We start from the raw sequence: 25,382 nt of genomic DNA, 5'->3' as shown, positions 1-25,382 counted from the left end.
AAGTACTATATATGAAAATCATGGGGATTTAGTTACATTATATGATCATACATTGCATAAGCCTGCCAACAACGCCAATGTACCCCATATCTGGCAGGTCCTACTCTGCCTAATGTATGCTAAAAGAACCATAAGAAACACATATAGCACTTACCTGCAAGAAAGGAACAGATGACTTGAAGCATCTGCCTGCAGGAACCAACTGAAACAAAAGGAATGATGGAAAATAAACTGGTGTGGCAACATAAAACAAACATTTAAAGGAACCCTGGAGACTGGGAATTCCCGGGACAGAATACAGGAATTAACCCAGAAAAACCCAGCATAAAGAAAACCAAACATATAATAGAAAACCGGAAAAAACAAGAAAAACTAAACAAGAACTGTAAAAAGAGTACTGGATATCAGAAGCCATAGCCAGAATGATCCGCAGCTAGGAACAGGATGTGACACAAATATTATGGGATACATCACGCAGGCTGTTTCAAAGAGGCTTATGAAGAATGCTTACGAAGACTTAAGAAGACTTTGCTATGCTGAATGCGGTGGATTTTCAGATGAAGAATCTACAGATGATCATATGGATTTGGAAGTATATAGAAGAGAGTTCTCTTTAGAGGATGATACCCCTAAGGCAACTATATTATTGGATCCTAGCTTTGATCTGATTTCCAGAGTTTGTAGAGCTTTGTAGAGCCATTCTCCAGTGAACATTTAACAGTTCTATGAAAATGGACGATAGCTTTTCCACTCTATGATAATATTAAAGACTTCATTATGGATGAGTGGGCCAAGGCTGAAAATAAACTTTCTGCTCAGAGTAGAATTTCGTATTTCCATCCTTTTGAATATTCAGCCACTGCATCCTTGAATTATGCTCCAAAAGTTGATGTAGCTGTGGTCAGATTAGCTATATGTATCGCATTGCCGGTGGTCAATGCAGTCTCCCCCCGGAGACTCTATGGACCAAAGAATGGATTTAAATTTCGTCAAGGACTATATAGCAGCAGACACAGGTTTCAACCAACAGTGGCCTTAGCATTTTTATTCAGAGCCTTGAGACTATGGATTGAATCTATTGAAGAAGATATTAAAAAGAGAAGAAGCAGAGCACATATTTTTAAGAGCCTTCAAGACATAAAATTGCCTGCAGACTTTAATTCCGAAGCAGCTGTTGACATGATTAAGGCACTAGCATGGAATATGGATCTAACAGTTTTGGTTAGGAGGGCCCTATGGTTGAGATGCCGGGCTGCCAATGCTTAATCACAGAACAGCCTATGTTCTCTACATTTCCAGGTCAAGATGTTATTCGGAAACACCTGGATGAAATTATAAAGAGAGCTGCAGATGGAAGGAGAACTTTCCTGTCCCAAAACTGCAGACCAAAGAGATGTTTCAGAGACAGAAGATCATCAGATTATTCTTCCTTTAGTGATAATATTAAATAAATCATATTGTCCTGGCAGAGGGTATACCAGACTTCAACCCTGGAGAGATGGCCAATCTTCATCCAGAAGAGGAAAATCGAGAGGAAGCTCTTCCAACAAGAATCCTAGAGCTTTCTGATGGCCTCATCTCCCAGCCAGGCAGGGCAGGAGCATGTTTACTCCTATTCCTATTCCATTCAAGACAAATGGGTTCTGGACATTGTTTGCAGGGGATATTGTCTGGAGTTCAATTGCTCTCCTCAAGCTTTCAGATGACAAAATGGCCCACGGGCAAAGAAAAAAGAGATTTGCAGTTTTTCCTTTTATCTCTTCAATCACATGCATCATCACACAGGTCCCAAGAAGCAAAATAATTTTACTCTTACCTATTCTTCATCAAAAAAGCATGCAGGGCTGGCGCATCCATCAGGCGGCCTTAGGGGACACCGGCCCGGGGGGCACTAGATTAGAGCGACCCTGCTGGAGGGAAGCGCACAGCGCTCTCTCCTATCAGTCACTCAGTGTAGCATGGCCGAGCGGAGCGCACTGCGGTACAGGAACTTCTGTTTCCTCTACCTGGCCACACTGACAGGAAGTGCTCACTGAGAGAGCACCTCCTGTCAGTCCAGCTGGGTACAGGAAACTGAAGCTTCTGTACTGTGGTCCGTCCCACTCAGCCACACTACAAGAGAGGCACATCAGGGAGGGGAGAGGACCACTAGGCAGGTGGGGGGGGGGGGGAATAGAGGAACACTAAGGGGGAGGGGGTTGAGGGGAACACTAAAACACTAAGAAGGGTGAGGGAGCACTAAGAGACAGGTAAGGGAGAGAGAGGAACACTAAGAGATGGGGTAAATAAGAGACAGGGGAGAGAAGCAAGAAGAACTCTAATGGACAGGGGAGAGAAACACTAAGGGACATGGAGTGGAAAGGACCACTAATGGACAGGAAGTGGAGGGGAGAGGACCACTAAGGAACAAGAAGAGGACCACTAAGGAAATTAAATGGGAGAGGACCACTAAGGGACATGGAGGGGAGAGGAACACTAAGGGACCTGGAGGGGAGAGTGGCCTGAGTGAGGAGACAGGCACACAGAGGGACATGAGTGGGGAGAAAGACACACAGATGGGCCTGGGGCTGAGAAAGATGCACAGAGGGGCTGGGGATGAAAGAGAAACACAGAAGGGCCTGGGGGTTGAAATACAAAGGGGCTGGGGTGAAAGAGACACAGAGGGGCTGGAAAGGAGGAAAAAGAGACACAGAGGGGATGGGAGGAGATAGATGGGGCTGGGGGTGAAAGAGAAACACTCAAAGGAGCTGGGAAGAGTTAAAGAGAAAAAGGGGTCGGGGGAGAAGGAGACGCATAAAGGGGCTGTGGGGAGTAGGACACACAAAGAGGGGTTGTAAGTGATACACAAGGGAGGTATAAAACAATGGGGTACGATATGGGATAAGATACACTAAAGGGGGTAAGACATTTTAAAAAGGGGGTTAAAAAACAAAAGGCACACAGGTGAAGATGCTTTTTTTGGGGGGGGGTATCAAATTCATCTTCGCCTGTGTACCCAAAAATCCTTGCACTGGCCCTGAAAGCATGGAACCCAATCCTAGACCTTCACAGACTAAATATGATTCGAAAATTCAAAATGGAACCCGTACAATGTATCCTAAAGGTGATGTTCCCAGGGCAGTGAATAATGTCTATTGATCCACAGGATGGATGCCTATTTCCATGTTTCTGTTGTTGTTCAGCTCCAAAAGTACCACCTTCAGTTCAGACCCTTTGGCTTGTGTACAGCCCGCTAGACTGTCTCTAAAATTCTTGTGGTTCTAGTGGCAGAACTAAGAAAGAAAGGTATTGTGATCTATCATTATCTGGACGATATTCTCATATTGGCAGGCAACAAAGAATATCTTTGTTGCCTATGGTCATCAATCAGACCTAGACTGGCCATCGGCATTCCTGGCAAATGCCTGTGGACCGCGATGGCCGTGGGCAGAGGTCGGCAGGGAAGATCACAGGATCTCCCCTCTCGACCCATGCAGGGCCGGCACTATCTCCCTCACTGGCCCACAGGGGCTGTGAAATACGGCCATCGGCAGGGGAGGGAGAGAGGACCCTGTGGAGCTCTTACCTGCAGCTCCGCCGGGTTCCTCTCGCGAGATTGGAGCATTGCCGCGGTTACCATGGCATCGCTCAGATCTCACGAGAGTGAAATCTAGCCTCACAGGCTAGAGTTCACTCACCACTAGGACCACCAGGGATGGTCGCACGGTCCCCCCTCCGAGGCTAAAGGTAAGAAGGGAGGGGGGATATAAAGTTTTTTTTTTTATTAAATATATATTTAAAATATTTAAATCTACCCCCTCCCCCACACACACAGTCCCAAACATATTCACACACACATCACCCTCACACAGCACACACACTCACTCTAACATCACCCTCACACACAGCACCCTTACAAACAGTACCTTCAGACACACAGCACACACACACACACATATGTATATATATATATATATATATATATATATATATATAAAATAACCCTCAGTGAGTTAACAGACAAAGAAAATTAGAAACAAAGAGTGTGACGGCAGATAAGAACACCCTCACACACACTGCACCCCTCACACACACACACACATGCTGCACCCTTCACACATACACACAGCACATCCAACACACTGCGCCCCTCACACATACAATACGTCCAAACAAATATATATATATATATACATATATATATATATATATATATATATATATATATATATAGTAAGAGGCTTGCACTCACGTTTTTTTGAAGTAGAAAAAAGCTCCTTTATTGTATATTCATTAAAAACTGAACGACGTTTCAGCCCCCATCCGTGGCTCCGTCATCAATACATCACGTAATACATGAGTGCAAGCCTCTTACTATATATATTATATTTCTTGGCAATGGCTTCAAGAATGCACCCGGTGACATAATTGTTTAAGTTAGTGTGCAAGGACTATCGAATATATTTATATATATACATATACATATATATATATATATATATATATATATATATATATACTAGAGCACCCCTCACAGTGGACCACTACACACATTACGCTCCAGATACATGCTAGATCCCTTGATAAAGACCCAAGAAGGGTCGAAACGTCAATTTTTGTATTTTACACAGAATATGTATTACTTGCTGATACAGTAAATACTTGTTTTTTCCACTGAGAAGAGTCCTAGTGTGCTCCCTTCACTTTTTGTTTATATATATATATATATATATATATATATATATATTTATATACTAGAGCACCCCTCACAGTGGACCACTACACACATTACGCTCCAGATACATGCTAGATCCCTTAACCAACTCTGGATCATCTAATCTACTCACACACACACACTTATACACACTCTGGATCCCTATATACACTCTCAATCTTCTACACACACACACACACACGATCTCCTATACACACTCTGGGTCCTTTACACACTAGATCCCCTACACACACACTGCACCACCTACACACACTACATTCCTGACATACAAACTCTGGATCCCCTATGCACACACTACATTCCTTGTAAGCAAACACATACTACATTCTCTAAACACACACTCTCCACAACCCCTACACACACTACGTCACCTACACACACGCTACAGCCCGTATGCACACATTTGCTACATCCTCTATACTCACTAGATCCCGCTACGATACATTTGATAAAACTGTTCTATCCGTGTGTGAACATAAGGTTTAATTGCTATTTGCACTGTGGTTTGGAATTTTATTTTCTTACAATATATTTTTTTTTGGCATTTACCTTGGGTTTTGGTTTTTGTCTCTCCCTTTCTTGGTTATTGCTTTGGTATTACCCATTGTTGTGCTGCCATGGATATGGCCAGGAAAAAAAAAATGTATTCCAACTTGCCATAATTTTCTTTTCCTGGTCATAGGCAATGGCAGCACAAGGAACCAACGATTAGGATATTGCTGGTTACTAAGACTGAGGGTCAGGGGGATAGGAGGGGACACTTATACATTTATTTTAATTGGGTTCCTAGTTTCCTGTCTTAAGGGGAAGGGGAGGATCTACTCATGATGGTAAGTAGAAACACATTTTCATATATGTGTGTGTGTGTCCATATATGCACACACATATAAACAAATATAACACAGTTACATCTGTGTTGATTTGTATAGATTTAATGACCGATTGATCTGTTAGTCTGTTCATCCATCTGTATCCATTATGTATTGTATTTCTGGCAGGTATGAAGGTATGGAACACACCTCTTACTGTGAACAAAAAGCATCTAAAAAAAACCAAAAACTTTTTCACCAATGAGTGAAAAAACACATTGGGAGACAAAATATCTTTCCCTGTTTGTCAAATGGTGAAACACCCAATTAGTGCCACACCCAGAACCACATAGAGAAGGTGAACAGTACAGCTTGCTGGATGAATTCCTCACCAAAATCTGTTGGCATGTTTGCACAGAAAGTGTTATTGGAGGTGCAAAATAGTGAAGTATTGTAGTATCTTTGAATACAATTTAATGGACTTACAAAAATTTGTAGGTATAAGCTTCCGGGAGTAAAGCATTTTTGACCACCATGAAACAAACAAGCTAAGATAACTGTAATACAGAGATTAAAGTAGCACAAAAAACTATTCCAGAGAGTTGTAAATCTGTCCTATGATGGGAGAATTGGTTATTGAAAATACGATAAAATTTATAGATAGCAAGGTAAGGAGAGAGAAGAGATAGAAATATAGATCAATAGGGTGTGGTTCATGTGATGTCACACCAATAGTGGAGCGTTAGAGGCTTCCTAGAACATCACATATCCTTGCACTGGCCCTGGGTGTATCCCCATATGGGCTTGTAACTTTGCTACCTTTATTCATTTCCTGTATGGAATAATGGGCCGTTATCATTTTGTCGATGGTTGCGAAAGCTTGCTTGAGAAAGCTTTCGGACAAAATTTGTTTTGACATTCAATAATTAATGTATTGAAACAAAACTTTTTTTTTTCCTGTAGACATCCCTAATGCATTCTGGACTTGGTAGAAGAACCAAGCTGAAAAAAAAAAACAAAAAAAAACATTGCACATGTATGATATCTTGATATGATTGTGGCTACAAATTCACATACATTTTTGAATTGGCAAAGTTTGGCAATGTTTATTAACTACTGAATATTGACATCAAGGATCTACAATCAATGCTCACTGAGAATGAGGTACTTAAAGATATCTTTCCTGAACCCCCCATGCAGACATTTAGAGAACCACCTAATTTGCAACAAATGTTCAGTAGGAAACTACCCACAGAAAAGACAGGCCCATACCCTGCAGTAAAACAATGCTGCAAACATATCTGCAGTAAAACATATAAAATCAAGGGTTCATTCTCCTGTACATCAAGAAATGTACACATGACTGAATGCAGGAAACATGATTAGGGATGTGAATTTGGTGAAACCATCCAACAATTAAATGAAAGAATGAATACACAACAGATACTCCATAGCACACCTTGAAGAATACCATTACTGCACACCAGCTGGACACCACTTTATGCAGAAAGGTCACTCCATTCAGGACTTTAAAATCAAAATGCTTAAAAATACAAATGTGACAAATTTATTCATAATTATATATATTTTTTCAACATGAAAGATCTTGGATTGGGGCTTCTTGTCACAGTACCGAACTTTCAGACCTGAGGAAGAAAGGAAAACTCTCGAAAGCTTGTCTTTGAAATATTATGTTAGTCCAATAAAAAAGGTATCATTGCATTCTGCGATACTCTGGTATTTTGGCATCTTATCTACTAATACAGCTAATCCAATCTACACTTAATTAATAATGCAATTTTTAAATAATTATCAATAAACATGTTTTAATATTTACATAAACGCACAAAGAAGTATTTTACTAAATAACACATTTTCCCTAGTGTCATTATGCGTGACTTTAGATATTTGGACTTTTAGATGAAAGCAGCAAGGTGAATTGTTACTAGAGATTACCTGGCTGCGCCTACAGATGGTAGCAGACATTGCCACACTACAGGCAAAGTCAGAGGGGAGAAACAAACCACCACTTTTAATGAATATGAAAAATGTAGGTGAGAATTATTTGAATTTTTTTTTTTTTTCAAATTTTTTTTTCAAATAAAGATTACACAGTGATCTGTTGTAACTTTAGGTGTATGGGGTTGGCAGTCGCTTGGTCATTCCTGCAGCTGTGTTTGGTCGGCTGGCTTCCTGGTTGTGATCAAGTTCCTTGTGTTTCACGCTGTGAAATGCTTGGGTACCTGCCGGCCAGGAGTGTGTTCGCTGATACCAGCCTTGGGTTGGGAGTAGCGCTTGTGCCCCGTGTCCATAGCTCCGCTGTGTTGCGGCAGGGTCAGATTCCGATTATAGTCCCCACATACCCGCCGGTGACAGTGGGAGGTGTTGTTTTGGATGCTGTGATTCTGCTCTTGGAAACAAGCTAAGCCAGCGTGGTGAGTATGTACCTTTCAAGGTTATCCGATGGTCTCTGTTGCCAGCGGGCCGCTTTCAGTACGCTGTGTATTTATCAGCGTCAGTTTCCAGATGGCGCCCGGCCATTGCTCCGATGTTGTGGCTTGTAGTAGGCATGGCGGCCATCTTGGTTGCTGTCATGCGGTCTCAGGTTAGACTTTTCCCCCTGTACAGTTGTCATGGGTGATGGTGATCTTTACTTCCCCGGTGGGGTCCAGGATAACCACCCCGGCCCACAGGGGGGGAGAACGGGGCCCTCTGCAGGCAAGCGAGAGGTCCCGCCGGACCAAGTGCAGGGGATCGGCCGCTTCCCCCGCCAGGGCCTCACGGCAGGCCACAATCCCGCCCGCCTCTCAGTCGGCGTCGCCGCAGTACGAGAGCCACTGGCCGCCCCGAGGGTTACTGCTCAGGTCCCCTTGCCTTCTTAGTAGTGCTGAAGGTTTTTCAGGCGAGATGGGGTTGTTTTGGGCTGATTTTTCAGGGATTCCTCGGGGAGCCGAGGTGCCCCGCGTCCATCCGGCTCGGCGGTCAGGCCCCGCCCCCAATTTTTTTAATTACAAAAAAATATATTTTTATTTCAGTCACCACCACCACCACCACAAGCAACAAAAAAAAAAGAAAGGGTTATGAGTGAGCAATTAATGCCAGTTTTAACTCTCCTTCAGTCCTTGGTGTGGGGAGCGTACATTCAGAGTACCCTAGAGATTAACTGGCTACGCTGATGAACGGTAGCATGCATTGCCTCACCACATTCACAATCAGAGGGGAGAAACAAGAAACACTTTGCTTGCAGGAGGACTGGAAATTAAGTGGTTTAAAAAGATAAAAGAAATAAGAGAAAGATAGATGGAAAATTGTGAAAGGGGGAGTAAGTGGACAATTGACGATCCACTTACCTGTTTCTGTCCCAGGGCAACTCCTTCAATCCTAGCTGGCAATGGACATCCAGCGTGCAAATTCAGTGTCCTAGTGATTAACTGACTGCACCAGCAGACAGTAGGCGGCATTGCCACATGGCTGGCACAGCCAAAGAACCAGATTGTGGGAGTAGTGGGAGTTGCAGTGCAGGGCTTAATTGTTGTGTGTTTCAAAATATTTTACTACCTATCTAATGACTATAAATTCTAGGACTTCAATAAAATGTCCATCTGTGCCACCAGAAACACTTGAACACCATTGACAATATTAATTATTAGCAGCAGCACCACCACCAAGAAGTGCTGTAAGTACAAGATTAGCAAACATGCCACTCAATGCATCACGCAAACAAAATGCGAATTGATGTCAGGAATGGATGATGCATGTAAGCTTCTGTGAATGATTGTTAACAATGCAATTGTTCACTGGTTGAAACCAATAGGCTGTCTCAACATTTAGCATTTTGCTGCTTTGCCTTTATTAACCTCCCCTTCTAAATGTCTGGTACATAGAAATGTAACCGATATAAAACAAAACCAGGATAAGAATAATTCTTTTTTTATTGTCTTATTATGAAAAATGCTAGCAAAAATGAATTTACATATATAAAAATACACACTGTACAAAACACAAAATATCATTTACAAGCTTCCTTTTGAGCTGTTCAAAAATAGACAATTTAGTTTTTTACTTTTTTTTACATTATCATTTCAATCTTTAGTAAGTAAAGTACAAATACAAAAGATATTTCAAATTCTGGAACTGGTCATAAGTTCTAAACTTTATACATATATTTATATTCTTTTGTCAAGCTAAAACATTACAAACTAAATATAATTGAGGCTAAAAATTGTGACATTTTGTAGAAGATGTGTTCTTTGGTACTTTTCGATACTATATTATTGAAAAATTATAGGGCTGGAAGATTATAGTCGGGGCAGCAGTAGGATGAAATTATGGAAGTCCAGCATACTTCCAATAACTGATTTGTACCGTGGATTGAAAGCAATATATATTAAATGTTCAGGACTTAGTGATAGAAATCTATCTCGTACCCATGTTTTTCAGTGAAATTTATGTAGCAAACGTGAATAGAGGGAATAAAGATCTAGAACCTTAAAAGGACAGTAATGCCTTAATATAAAACGTTCTTTACATCATAAAGCACCCTGATTCAAATATAGTAAATCTAATATTGCAAGAAGACCTATATGATAATGAAAATAGATAATGGAAGTTGCAAAGTGGATAGGAAAGAAAAAAAAAATACTAATTCAGATAGTTATATTCAGGATGTATTCTTACTGTTTTTAGCTATTTTATGTATGAATGTTACATAATGTAGGAGCTATTGTGAAAGCTCTTGGGTTCTATATCATTAGCTTAATCACATACAAAATATGCATTGAAATCAGCATTTACTGTAGACATTCCAAAAATCATTAGGTATTAAGTCCTTTCACCACCAAGGATGGGTTTAGTTTATCTTTTACCAATCGACAATTCCGGGCAAGACTAATATGTCATATTTTTCTGATTGTACGCTACATAGATTGAAAGGCACATTTATTATTTCATGTATTGTTATTCATTTGTTATTTAAGTAAGCTTACACCTAGCACTATTTTGAGGGACTGGATGCATTTCTACATATTGAATTTCATTCCTGATCACAGAAGGCCACAGTTAATGACAAACTGCCTATTGTTTCAAAACAGTAAGTAGCTATACAGCTTTTAAATATGAGGAATATAAGAAATATTGAGTATGAGGAATATAAAAAGCAAATCTATAAAAGTATTTCATGTAAAGACAAATGTATTTACAGTACCATTACTGTCCCCTTGTGTTCTACTGAGGTGTCCTGTTGCAAAGTTATACATGGTCTTACTGAAGCATTTAACCAAATTACGGTCATCATTAACCTACATTCAGTTGTTTTATTTATTTTTTTCTAAATTATGTCACCCAAGGCTTCTACATCAATTTATCTAGTCAATCATTAATAGGGTTGTAATTCAACCAATATGTGCAAAAAATGTCAGCATTTAAAATGTCACAATAAAGTGAAGAATTTATAGTGATTCTATGAAGCAGTTTTCTAGAGAAATAGACAAGTGTGCTTTTAACTTCTTGTTTTTCTTTTGAAGCATACAATTTAATATATCTTAGAATTTTGAAAGAGAACTAAGAATTGTAGGCAAGCTCTGCACCATGTAAGATCAGTTTGACCTGGGCAGTTGTCATAGACGTTCCATTCAGTTCATTTCAATATTACTCAAGATATAGTGTTAAGGAACTTGTTTTCTCCACTTAAAGAAGTCAACATGGAGTTCAGATCTCCTACAGCCATGTTTGGAACCATTGCTGCTGGATTGTGAGGTGTGTTCAGATGCGAGGAAACCTGAGAAGAGCTTGGTAGGCCACCTGGACTTAAGTTACTTGGTACTATTGAAGAATGGTCAGTATCATCTATAATGGCAGCAAAATCGATCTGAGTATTTTCCAAATCCAGACTGTCCAACGGGTTGGAGACTGGACATGGAGTTGTGTAAGGCATTGCATCTGTCTTTAGGAAATTTACATTGGAATTGTATTGGCCATGTTGCTGTCTATTGCAACTGCTTTGATTGTGATTTATTTCAGGAGCAAGTTTGTGCATTCCTACCTTCCCATGATGCATTTCTTGCATTGGGAAATACATCATGGCAGCATTGTCATTGGTTTCCGGTTGAGAGTGGACTGGTGGAAGACAGCCCAATCTCCTAGGACTGGATTCAGAAGAATAAGATGGACTGAGATGAGGTGGACTTCCCATGTAGGTTGACTGGCTGGATATACTGTGCTGCCTGCTCAAAGGTTTGGGACCGCAGGGTGGATGTGGTACCACATCTAAATTATAACACTGACTACCTGGACTCCTTATAACTTTAGCATGAATTGATTGTCCATCTTGGGAATTTGGGCTCATTAGGTTATTTTGTACTGATTTGCTTTGGTAATTCACGTACTTGGGACTCATATATACCTGGGAATGAGGTGTATTTCTATGATGGCTCTGGGCAGTATCCACGTCTTCTCCTGTGCTGTTTATCATTGGTAGGTTTTTTGGATGTTGTTCCCACATTAGTGCTTGTTGAGACTGGACATAGTTTCTAACCATCATTTCCTTTACTTGCATCATAGGTGTCTGAGACCTACGACCCTGGGGACTAAGCATGCTGGGATTAAGACCAACATTGAAGGGACTATTCTGCTGGGCATCATGCTGTCCTTGGTAATCACAAGTGACATCTGCAGGAGCTATAGCCATTGTTTGTGATTGGTTAAAAGCATGCTGCTGCATTGAGGGTTTTTTCATGTTCTGACAGGACATTACTGAGGGCATAGTGTGATGGAACTGTTGTTCTGGTTTGATCTGCACCTGACCCAAATGGTTATACCTTTGGTTATTAGCAAAGACCCCTTGCTGACATGAATTATTGCTTCCAATGCAAACTTGCTTGGCTGGCTCTGTAGGTGTAGTGTACTGATTGTTACACTGATTTCCAGCTGGCATATTTGGTTGTATTATTTGGTGATTTGGTCCCTGGCTAGAAGACATATTTACTGATCCCGAGCTTACTTCATTCCACTGAACAGGCATGTTTGAGCTGTTGGTCAATTGCCTGGGGTTCTGGAAAGGTTGATTGTGAGCTGAAAGTTGGCACTGGTTATAATCCATATTACCTAAAACACTACTCTGCACTGCATGGTTATCTGGATTTAAGTGTGTACTGCCCATAGCTCTGGTGGAGTTGGCATAGACATTTTGGTTTTGCATATCTACACTTTGAAGCTGGGGGTTGAAATTCATCTGGTTACCAGGAGCAACAACTTGAGATCCTGGACCTTGGTAGTTTACATATTGCTGAACCTCATTAGAAATCATCATATTATGCTCTTTGCAGTGAGAAGCTCCATCTGTGCCACTAGTTTCCATGAAAACATTTTCACTAATGCTTGGAGGTCGAGGGAAATACATATTCCTCTGTAAGCTGGCATCAGAACCTCCATATGCTTGCTGCAAGCCAACATTCTGTCTTCCTAACATTGACGTGTTCATACTTGACATACTCTTGAAGCGTTGAACTTTAGGCCCCACTTGAGTTTCTCCCCCAGTTCTTACAGGATCACTAGCTCTTCTTATGCCAGCACCTGGTGCCTGAGCAGGGTGCATTATGCCAGTACCATAACTGTGATATTCATTACTACTATGTCTTCTCTGACCATTGTTTGCTAACATAGAAGAGATGGAAGACCCTCTGTAATCATTGCCAATGAATGCCATCCTATTGTTTCCACTCATTCTCTCCATGTTGGGAAGAGGTGTGGGTGGTGGACCGCCAGTTGCTGCAGCATATTTAGCCTTTAATCTGTAATGCTGTGCTGGAGTTAGGCCAGGGAGTCCAGTTGCACGTACAGCTTCACCGGAATGCCTAGTATTTTCTGAAGAACTTTGGTCATATGATTCTGCTATGCTCCCAACATCACCAGGCCTTTGGTTGGAAAGGTAAGGTGAAACAACTGAAGATCTCCGACTCACTGTGTAGGCTGAGCTCATTGTGCTGGTGGTACTGTTCCGTCGATCATTAAGCTGGTTAATATGCTCACTTGCAGACAATTCCATAGTGTGGTGGGAATGGGTCATTCCAAGTGGACCACACATGTTTGCCAGTTCATTCTGATGACCTAAATAAAGATACAAAGATTACTAATTAACTAACATACCATAGCTGACATAGCCCTATATTTCCTATTGATGGATAAAGTATGAATTCTCTGCCTTAATTAATTTTGTATTTACATATGAGTAAACTAACTGCACTAACTGTTCACACAATTGCATTGAAACAGAATAGGAGTCCACTAATTATTGTATATGATATGTAATTTGTTTTACTAGCTCACCTGACATTACATGATGATGTCTAAATACATTTCGTTCTAAATTATGTTCCCTAGCTGACACACAATGTATAAATATTGCCTTTTAAGTTGTTTTTAATATTTTTTTATTTAAACAGTTCAGCTATTTTTAGTTAAAACAGTAATATGATATATATATTGTTTTGCATAAGAAAAAACATATTAAAAAGTGTATATATATTCAGCTTTATAGAAAGGGCAAGAGAATCTCAAGATTTAGGAAAAATCGAACAGGTATCAAGTGCTTTATTTAAGTATACACATAATGCAGGGGAGATAGTAAAAAAATTCAGTCCTTGTGGGCCCCATCATGACACAGTAGCACATTCTATATATAATTATTAGATTATTTTACATATGTATATTCTCTATGTAGGAAAAATTTAAAAGAAAGGAAAACCTTGAATGCAATTACAAATGACAATAAAAAGTATGTCTAACTCTAAATTAACAATCTAAATATAGCAAAAGGTACAAGCCTACACAACTCAATCAAACGGGAATTCTATTATGTTCCATCTGAATTAAAGGGACACTGTAGGCACCCAGACCACTTAAGTTCATTGAAGTGGTCTGGGTTCTGTGACCCTTTTGCACTTAGTGCTGCAATGTTAAACATTGCAGTTCCAGAGAAACTGCAATGTTCACATTGCAGCTCTAAGTCTGCCCTCTGTGGCTGTCTACCAGGCAGCCACTAGAGGGCTTCCAGAATCCAAACAGACTTTTGGTCCATTATCTGACGCTGGAGGTCCTCATGGACCTCCAGTGTCAGATTTTCCCAATAGGAAAGCATTGATTAATGCTTTGCTATGGGGAGGTCTAATGCGCTGAGCCCTGCGAGAGAGGGGGCTCGAGGGAGGGGGGCACTCCAGGAGCCTACAGTGTCAGGAAAACGGATTTATTTTCCTGGCACATAGGATCCCTTTAAAGTTCACATATAAAAAATGTGTCTATAAAACAGTTCTATTAAAGGTATCTACATGAAACAGTCTGTCAATGAGTATGTAACAATTTGTGAGGGAAGCTAATAAGTTGCTAAATGTTATAGTCTTTGAATGGTGAAAAATTCACTTAGAACATGCATACACAAAGTCTCTTTCAAAGGTTAAAGGACCACTCTAGTGCCAGGAAAACATACTCGTTTTCCTGGCACTAGAGTGCCCTGAGGGTGCCCCCACCCTCAGGGTCCCCCTCCCGCCGGGCTCTGGGGGGAGGAAGGGGTTAAACTTACCTCTTTCTCCAGCGCCGGGCGGGGAGCTTTCCTCCTCCTCTCCTTCTTCCTTGCGACGTCATCGGCTGAATGCGCATGCGCGGCAGGTGCCGCGCTCGCATTCAGCCGGTCGCATAGGAAAACATTTACAATGCTTTCCTATGGACGCTTGCATGCTCTCACTGTGATTTTCACAGTGAGAAGCACGCAAGCGCCTCTAGCGGCTGTCAATGAGACAGCCACTAGAGGTTTTGGAGGCTGGATTAACCCTCAGTATAAACATAGCAGTTTCTCTGAAACTGCTATGTTTATAAAAAAAAGAAGGGTTAATCCTAGAGGGACCTGGCACCCAGACCACCTCATTAAGCTGAAGTGGTCTGGGTGCCTAGAGTGGTCCTTTAAATCACTCTTATATGTAAACTTAGGGAAAATGATAACGAGCGACAATGCATCTAGAAAACAAAAAAGAGAGAAACATAGAAACACATCTATAAAGATGTATTATTATTTTTTTAAATAAGGGATTAAAAACACGCACACAGTATTTCCAGTTAAGACTGCATAATGGGGAACTTAGTCCCTAGATGAGGTTGACGCTCCACTCTTTAGGGGAGTTTGTGATGTATCTCTCTTCATTTATAATTGTGTTATACGTTTTTATTGATAAGTACTACTATCTACTAGCTCCTGGTTTTACATCAGGTTTTTACCTGAGGAAACTTTTCCATTGAAGTATATTTTATACATTGAATGTATTCTAATACTAGAATACTAATACTAATAATTCTAATACTAACTCTGCACAGATTGATTCTATTTCATATCTGTACACTTATTTATATTGTTTCTACACTATTAAAGAAGCCCGGAACCTTGTGTAGGAAGTTGTAGCAATACGTACCAGAGTTATGTATAGAAGGGAGTTTAACTGTTTTTCCAGAAGATGGAGCTTTGCGTAGCTGGTTAAGCTTGTCAATCCTGAGATTTTCCAGCTTTCTTAGAGCAGAAGCTCCTGCAGTACCCATGGATTCAACTGAGGGGATGTCCTCAAGGTTTGAGAGATCCTCAAAGCTTCCACCCGTATTGGCATTCATTTCTACTCCACTATCATTGTTGTTGGTACTTCCCAGTGGAGACCTTTCACTGCTGCAAGATGACTGTCCACCAGGACTGGGCTGGGACTTCTAGGCAATAAAAGCAATAAAACGTTGTAATAATGTGACAGCACATGTAGATCACCAGGTTTTGTTTTTGGTGAATAACAGTAAAAAATCTTTTGATAACAAAATAGTCTTAATGTAAACAGGTTCACAAATATCCTCTAAAAATTTAAATTCTACAATTAAAGGAACACTATAGTCACCTAAATTACTTTAGCTAAATAAAGCAGTTTTTGTGTATAGGCCATTCCCCTGCAATGCCACTGCTCAATTCACTGTCATTTAGGAGTTAAATCACTTTGTTTCAGTTTATGCAGCCCTAGCCACACCTCCCCTGGCTATGATTGACACAGCCTGCATGGAAAAAACAAACTGGTTTCACTTTCAAACAGATGTAATTTACCTTAAATAATTGTATCTCAATCTCTAAATTGAACTTGAATCACATACAGGAGGCTCTTGCAGGGTCTAGCAAGCTATTAACATAGCAGGGGATAAGAGAATCTTAATTAAACAGAACTTGCAATAAAGAAAGCCTAAATAGGGCTCTCTTTACAGGAAGTGTTTATGGAAGGCTGTGCAAGTCACATGCAGGGAGGTGTGACTAGGGGTCATAAACAAAGGGATTTAACTCCTAAATGGCAGAGGATTGAGCAGTGAGGCTGCAGGGGAATGTTCTATACATCAAAATTGCTTAATTAAGCTAAAGTTGTTCAGGTGACTATAGTGTCCCTTTAAGTTAGTGTAGTACGGAGGGAAAAGGGGTGTTTTCAAAAATGCCAGAGAGGAGAATAAAACATCACGTCTATCAATGACACTTACGACATAAGCTGGTCCAATTACTGAAAACCTTACCTCCCAACTGTTATTGAAAAACACTTCACATAGTGTTAAGTCAATATTTTTGATTATTGTATTAAAGCAAGAAGGGTAATATCTACAGCTGATGTGTATTGAGGTTAAGAACACTACATCAGATAAAAATGCAACACAACAGTTGTAATCTACTTTGCGATTTCTACTAACTGGCGGAAAAAAAAAAAACAGTTCTCACCAGAGCTAAGTCTGGAACAGTCAGTCGTCCTTCCTCTTTACGTGCCTCTCGTGAGGAACCGGTTTCTAAGTCCTGCTGAATGTCACCTTTAATACCCTGAACACTAGCTCCCTCATGCATGACATTACTTCTGGGCATGCCATCTCCACGGTGCTTCTTGGTGATATGCGCCTCGGGCCCGTGCACAGTCTTTACATGCTTCCTGAGAGAGCTTGGATCTGTGTACCGCTTGGTGCATCCAGGGATCTTGCACACATATGGTTTCTGTAAAAGGTAGATAAGTTGTGTCTAACAGAGTTCATGATGCCCCACCAATCTCTACAACATGTTTAGAAATACATGTTTTTTTATGTAATATTAAAAAATATCAATAAACATTTATTGAAAAAAAAAAATCAGCACCCGCCCTTAAAATCTCAAAATGCATTACATATCTCAAAATGGTTAAACCAACTGCTTTATCAGATATTGTAACATTAAAAAAAAACTTTAATGACCATAAGGCATAGTTGGAAAAGTGTAAAGTGAAATGTCTTAAAGCGGCTATTTTGCTTTTTGTGTGAAATTCTTTACGGCTGCTTCTAAACTAGTTTTTCTAAGACAAAATGCATCAGAACATCTCCCAACATTGAGGGGCCACCCAAAGAAAGGGCAAGTCAGCCGGGTATGAATTCATGCCATTCTGACTGACCGCATTCCAGCCGGCCCAGCTCAGCACTCTCTGCATGGTCCAAGTACCCACAGCCCAAGTGTGTCTAATGATGTGTTTGTGCTGTGCTTGCTGGGGACAGTTCCCTGTACTCAAATACAAGAGACCAGGGAACACAATCATGGAGGGACATGAGCCTCTAATTTGGATCGCACCATCAAAATAGGGAACTGCTGGGAGGCCTGCATCAGTCTAGAATGCATGAAGAGATAAAGAGATGAAATGTTTATTGATCATCCTCCATGATGCCTAATTATTGGTTCCTTGCACAATTTTACAAACGTAATGCAAGAGGTTAATGACATTTAGAGTCAGGAGTATAACATTTCTGCATTTGCAATGTTTTAAAGAAGGAAAAAAGTCCATAATATTTATTAATAAAATGGCTGCTATGTAAACATTCTTCTGTGACCATGCTCTTCCAGCATTATCTTACCTCATTGGAATGAGTGCGGTTCTGGTGCTTAGCTCGGTCTGAGGCATTAGAGAAAGCCTTATTGCAACCCTCATGCTCACAGACATATGGTTTCTCCCCAGTGTGAGACCTCAAGTGAGTTTTCAAGTTCTCCAATCGAGAGTAGGCTTTGTTGCATCCCTCAAACTATACAAAAAGCAAAAACAAAGTGACATTTATTATTTTCAGCAGTTCACTTATTCATATGACAGGTGGTTCTGTGGCCTCGCTGAAGCACAAAAATATAATTACAGAAGAAAAGAACATTTTCTTGCTAATACAACGTCATTGATTCCTACTAATATTAAATATTGTTGTTGAAGCCAATCTGCTATTTTTCTACGCAAATTAATTTTAATATAGTATATTGTCTCAATAGAGACACTACCTCTCATGTGCAAACAGTGGATGCTAAAAATTTTATATTTTAGTCCAAAATATATTTTCTTGGTATGTATCATAAAGACATGTGGGCTCCAAGTTTTAACTTTTTCAATGGACACTCCTGCATTAGTTCCAAACATTTTAATGTAATCATAGTGACTACAGGACAAGAGAATCTTCCTCAAGGTATGAAAGAGGTTGATGTTCATATGAACATTTCATAAAAATCCAGTTGCATTTTTCTGTTTCCATGATACATGGTTTATCCAAACTCACTGTGCACTTATGGGGTTTCTCTCCGGTGTGTCTTCTCATATGAACGACAAGCATGTATTGGGCTTTAAACGGTCTCAGCTCCCGCGAGCAATCCTGCCAATGACATACAAACTCCTTCTTCTCGCCATGTATATGTTCATTGTTTATGTGCTGTAAAAAAGGTGAAGACAATGAAATTGTGAATGAATAAATGAAACCATGCATCTTCAGATATTGGCCCACATGCTAAATGCAGTTGATTGTCATGTAAAATTAACTTCAGGCATAAATATAGATCTTACATGGACAAGATGCTCCTGGGTGTCAAACTCCTTTGTGCAGCTTTCCCAGTGACAGTTGGTTTCGTACACAGTTTCTGGTTCATGTTTCCCGTCATCTTTTTCTAAATCATCGCGTCCATCCAGCAACCCCAGCAATGGATCCTAAATCATAGAAAGACATGAGGCACAATTCACACACTCGGTTCGTAAACCAGTTCAAGTTCTTAGAACCATGTGTATCCATAGAACCATTTCTGGAGGGTATGTTTGTTAAACTCACCCTCTTTGCTGCCCTTTGTGAAAGCCTAAAAATAAAGCAGAAGGGCATGTGCTATAGACAGGGTTATTCACTAACGTGAGAATTCAAAGTAAATTTCAAATACAAGATCAAAATAGCCAAATCGGAAAAGTGAGCAATGCTTTCTGCTCTGGGTTTAAATTTGAAATTCACTTTTAATTCACTTTGAATTATCACTCAAGTGAAGAACTTTGAGTGTGTTCAAGCTGCTCCTCATTGAAGCATGACATCATGTCTTGGTGGGCTTCTTAAATACCCATGAGAATACCATGAGAGAGCACACAACCAAAGTTATGTTCTGGTGCAGGGACATACTTCTTCTCCCTTGTAAAAATATACTAAAATAGAACATCTCAAAGCTTACTAAAATTCCACATGGAATGAGGCACACAAGCCTCTTCTTATAAACATCCAAGACTAGGACCGCACAATTTACTGACTAACAGGCCCAAAATCCCAAATATTTCCTGCAAATGCAAAAATTAGTTATTACATGTAATTCAGGAGCTTTTTTTCAGGGAATGAAACAAAATATGCTTATCCAATATGTAGCAAATATATATATCTGATAAAAAATAGCAGAGAAATGGTCATAGTCTCCTCCTTGACAAAGACTGAGGTCTTTGGTCACTTGAGTAAAAGAACACAGATACAAGAAGGACATGCTAGAGTCCATGCTAGAGTATGCTTTTTATTTGTATTTGTTTCTAGTACTTCCATATAAGGCATGATATATACATATATATATATATATATTTAATGCCTTGTATGGAAGTACTATAAAGCATATATATTTCATATTTCATGCCTTGTATGGAAGTACTAGAAACAAATAAAATAAAAAAGTATATATATATTTGCATTTTGCAGAAAAACTACAGTAATATGCAGTATATGCTAATTTTCTGCACAAGCACTAGTGGGCTAATACTTCAAAATAATCAGGAACAAATGGGGGTTTCTTGGACCACTTGAACATTAATGGAGCCAAATATGTTTAATAATAGGGGTTCAGAAAAGGGAGATCCATCTCAATAGTTCTTGGGTTTTTGTAACCTGATGCTCCATGGATGAGGGGTTAAAATGAAGTGGGTGGTCATCAACTTTAATTACCATGACTTTGAGAGGTGATCAGCAGCTATTTATAACGGTCACTATTAGCTCAGTCAAAATTCTGTTACTTATATGAGGATAAGGGTTGATGAGAGAGATATTTACTGTCTCTCTTTCCACAGCCACTTTCTCAACATATCAGTAATTGAAAACGAATGCATTTACAGCAGTCCAGTAGTATAAGTCCTGCAGCTCTTGGGCAGTCAGCAACGTGTCTCTTTTTCATGTTCACCTGTGTCCCAGTAGATGCAGGGCTCGAAATATCTCCTTCAGATCCATCCTCCAATCGTTTGCTGATTAGAGGATCCATATTTGTGCTGGATAGTGGCTCAGACTTTAACTGTAGATAAATAATAGACAGATACTGCATGATTATTTGTGCATGGATAATGTGCCATTTAAGATGAGTTCTACTAATATATTGTATAACAATTATAAAATTTTAATTAAAACAGGCAAGATTTTACAAAAAAGGTAGACAATTAGGTTCTGGCATGTCTTGAGGATTGGGCTTGGAACCACTGATTTAGCGAACTTACCAGTCTTATTGCTAAATACCTTAGTTAAGTTAAAATATTTTGTATATTAAACTACTGATGCCACAGTGTGAGACTCACCTGGCAGTGCTTGATGGAGTTTCGGGATGGTATCACACCCATCCCTCGGCAGGACATATGCTCATGGGAATTATAAGGCATCAAAGTATTACTGCCGTAAGCTGCAGCTTGCGGTTTCTGGTGGTTAAGGCAATTTTGATATCCAAGAGAAGGACTAGAAGGAGAAACAATTTAATTTTATCTTAGTCAGTAAATTTTTGCTTTAATATATATATATATATAATTTTATGATAAAATTATTTTTAGTAACAGTAATAAACTATGAAGTACCTGATGGTTCCTATGGACAAATGGCCATAAGAACCATTGGCTGAAGAGCAGCGGGAGTTGATGAATGCCACCAGGGAGTTGGGAGATGTCCGTATCATTGTTTGCAGATCAATGCTGGCATCTGATAGTGGGGAGATAGACATTGCCCTCTTTTTGCTCAGTTTCATAGAACTTCGAGGAGTGGAGAAACGGGAGCCTAAGGGAAATAGAAATAAAAATATGATATAAATCTAGCATGGATTATTTTACTTTCTAATAATCTATCTGAAGAAAGTTTTTAGGCTAATTTTAATTTAACCAGGTTTTTTTTTTTAATCAGTCTTCTTACAAAGTAACATAGTTACATAGCTGAAAAGAGACTTGCATCCATCAAGTTCAGCCTTCCTCACATTTGTTTTTGCTGTTGAGCCAAAAGAAGGCAAAAAACCTAGTCTGAAGCGCTTCCAATTTTGCAACAAACTAGGAAAAAAATTCCTTCTTGACCCCAAAATAGCAGTCAGATGTCTCCTTGGATCAAGCAGCTATTACCCCACTAATTAGAAATGATTGTATGTTATGTTTTTGCAAGTATTTATCCAATTGCAGTTGAAACATCTGTATAGACTCTTACAAAACCACCTCTTCAGGCAGAGAATTCCATATCCTTATTGCTCTTAATGTAAAAAAAAAACCTTTTCTTTGCCTTAGATGAAATCTTCTTTCTTCTAGTCTAAATGTGTGACCTTGTGTCCTATGTATAGCCCTGTTTATGAATAGATTTCCAGATAAAGGTTTGTACTGGCCCCGAATATATTTGTATAATGTTATCATATCCCCTCTGAGGCGCTGTTTTTCCAAACTAAAGCAGTCTTCCATGTTTTACTAGTGTAATTCTTATTATTTTACAGGCATGATAATTTGGCATATTAACATCTGACAGAATACAAATACGAGAGTTGTGTCTTTGACTGCCTACCTCTCTTCTGCCTCATCTCAAAGTTAGTTGGAAGTTATAATTGATTTCCAACTCTTGAGAGTAAGGCTGTGCCAACGGCACAATGTTTGTGGCTGCAATGTGTGGCTGCAATTATACCGAAAGGTTGTGCAGGCCCGGACTGGCCATCAGGGACACCGGGCAAATGCCCGGTGGGCCACGGTGGCCATGGGCCGAGGCCGGCAGGGGAGGTCTATGCAGGGCCGGCACTATCCGAGCGCCGGCTGCGCTGTTTTCCATGGAGAGCCGGTGGGGAGATCAAAGATCTCCCTCACCGGCCCACCTAAATAGACCTGCGGCTGGGGAGGGAGAGGACCCGGCGGAGCTCTATCTTGCAGCTCCGCCGGGTTCCTCTCGCGAGATCCGGAGCGTTGCCATGGCAACGGCCGGATCTCGCGAGAGTGAATTCTAGCCTGCAGGCTAGAGTTCTCTCACCCACTGGACCACCAGGGATGATGTCACCGTGCCGGTCCCCCCCTCCCACTCACCAGCGTGACGGTCCCCCCCACCCAGGCTAAAGGTAAGAAGGGAGGGGGGGGATATAATGCATGCTTATTAGATTTTCTTTTTTTTACCCTCCCAACACACAATCCCTTTTAACATTCACTCTCAGCACCCTCTCCCACATCACACTCAGCACCCTCACCCACATCACACTCAGCATCCTCACCCACATCACACTCAGCACCCTCACCCATATCACACTCAGCACCCTCACACACATCACTCTCACCCACATCACACTCAGCACCCTCACCCACATCACACTCAGCACCCTCACACACATCACTCTCACCCACATCACACTCAGCACCCTCACACACATCACTCTCAGCACATCACACTCAGCACTCTCACCCACATCACTCTCAGCACCCTCACCCACATCACACTCAGCACCCTCACCCACATCCCTCTCAGCACTCTCACCCACATCACACTCAGCACCCTCACCCACATCACACTCAGCACCCTCACAAACATCACTCTCAGCACTCTCACCCACATCACACTCAGCACCCTCACACACATCACTCTCAGCACTCTCACCCACATCACACTCAGCACCCTCACACACATCACTCTCAGCACTCTCACCCACATCACACTCAGCACCCTCACACACATCACTCTCAGCACTCTCACCCACATCACACTCAGCACCCTCACACACATCACTCTCAGCACTCTCACACACATCACACTCAGCACCCTCACACACATCACTCTCAGCACTCTCACACACATCACACTCAGTACTCTCACACACATCACACACAGCACCCTCACACACAGCACTCTCACACACATCACACTCAGCACCATCACACAAATCACACACAGCAACCTCACACACAGCACCCTCACACACATCCCCCACACAGCACCCCTCAAACACAGCACCCCTCAAACACAGTGTGACGAGACCAATCTCGACACATTGCATTGGAGGAGCCTGGTTGCCCACCTGCTGCCTTTGGACTATGGCCCTGGGAGATTGGGCCCTTTTAAAAAACGTATTCTGCCCTAACAGAGTGCATGTCACTCATTCTGGCCCTTTAAACACAGTGGGGCCATTCGGTACTTGCCCTGTGTGAGCGGTGATACCCCCAGATAGCTATGCCATGGAGCCTATTCATATAATGAAAGACTATGGGAAAGACTTTAGCTCCATGGCAATGGAACTGTGTGAATAGGATCTGAGCGCTATTCGGTAGTTTTGTGCGTTCAGATCCCAGCTATCTGGGGATATGTGAAATGTCTGTGTGTTATGTGTAAAAGGTGACTTTATGTATTTTAAAGTGTTTTATGTCTTTTAGGCAGTTTGGCATTACCCTCAAGTGTCCTGCTTTAGAAACGAGAAAGTTTCTCTCAGTCCCAAAATCATCTGCCTTATTAATTACCTTTTTGTCTCTCTTTAGGATAAATTCAGTTTTTGTTTTTTTTGTGTATGACTGCATAACAGCACCATAGTACTAAACCTCTCAGTAATGTTGGTGTAATGTTGTTTAGAATTGTCTGTCAATTCTTTGGCACCTTGTTTTAACAATGTATGTATGTAAATATTTCTACTTGAAATGTATTGTGTTTGAATCTGTGTGTGTATGCTGCTGTGTAAATGCATGCAGTGTTTAAGATAAAGGTAGCAGTAGTTTGGGTACAGGGAGATTTAAGGTTAGACTGGGGTAACATCAGAGTTAGATTGCATTGAGTTTTATAGAGTGATTATAGAGGCTAAGGAAGGGTTATAATTGTAGTGAAATGGTGTTTAGGATTATTGAATTTAGAGTTATAGTGTGGTTAAATCTAGTATTGAGGCATACTGGTTGTTTAATTTTTAAGAGGAGTTAAGGGGTTACTCTAAGCACCAGAACCACGTCAGTGTTTGAAGTGGTCATTGTACTTGGAGCCTGCATGTTCAGCATTTCACTATGAAACACTTCACATAGAAAGTTTAAAACCGTTGCGGGTGTAACTTCCCCTATGGCAGCACCATTAGGGTGTCTTCAGCCAGCCAAGAAAAAAAAGTCCCAGGTTGCATAGAATTGCATTCAGTGGCTGAGATCGTTCAGTTGAACAGCAGCTCAACAGAAGGCAGATGTACATCACCAGAGTTGGATGCGTCTAGAGTGCCTGGCATGGATCTAAATAAGAAAGCAAACCATTTCAAAACAGCTTGCCCCTTGCTGGGAAAAAGGGCTAGGGTGCCACTCTCATCATAAAGACTACAGCGGGCTGTA

At 40.7% G+C, this 25,382-nt stretch overlaps 1 protein-coding gene across 1 annotated transcript in view; it reads right to left on the bottom strand.

The window, feature by feature from the left end:
• Positions 1–9,598: 9,598 nt before the first annotated feature.
• Positions 9,599–25,382, bottom strand: part of GLI1 (GLI family zinc finger 1) — a 112,934-nt gene continuing 97,150 nt past the window's right edge. The window contains exons 4-12 of the mRNA XM_063427409.1: positions 21,669–21,864; positions 21,399–21,552; positions 21,014–21,121; positions 19,392–19,532; positions 19,111–19,260; positions 18,433–18,597; positions 17,288–17,551; positions 15,975–16,257; positions 9,599–13,626 (exon numbers count right to left, since the gene is read on the bottom strand). Coding sequence (XP_063283479.1) covers positions 11,174–13,626; positions 15,975–16,257; positions 17,288–17,551; positions 18,433–18,597; positions 19,111–19,260; positions 19,392–19,532; positions 21,014–21,121; positions 21,399–21,552; positions 21,669–21,864 — 3,914 coding nt within the window. The 3' untranslated portion in view covers positions 9,599–11,173. The remainder of the gene's footprint in view (positions 13,627–15,974; positions 16,258–17,287; positions 17,552–18,432; positions 18,598–19,110; positions 19,261–19,391; positions 19,533–21,013; positions 21,122–21,398; positions 21,553–21,668; positions 21,865–25,382) is intronic.

Source organism: Pelobates fuscus, chromosome 1 (genome assembly GCF_036172605.1).
Source record: "Pelobates fuscus isolate aPelFus1 chromosome 1, aPelFus1.pri, whole genome shotgun sequence".
NCBI lineage: Eukaryota > Metazoa > Chordata > Amphibia > Anura > Pelobatidae > Pelobates > Pelobates fuscus.
The sequence above is the reverse complement of the archived record's forward strand: the minus strand, read 5'-3'. Positions and strand labels throughout refer to the sequence as shown.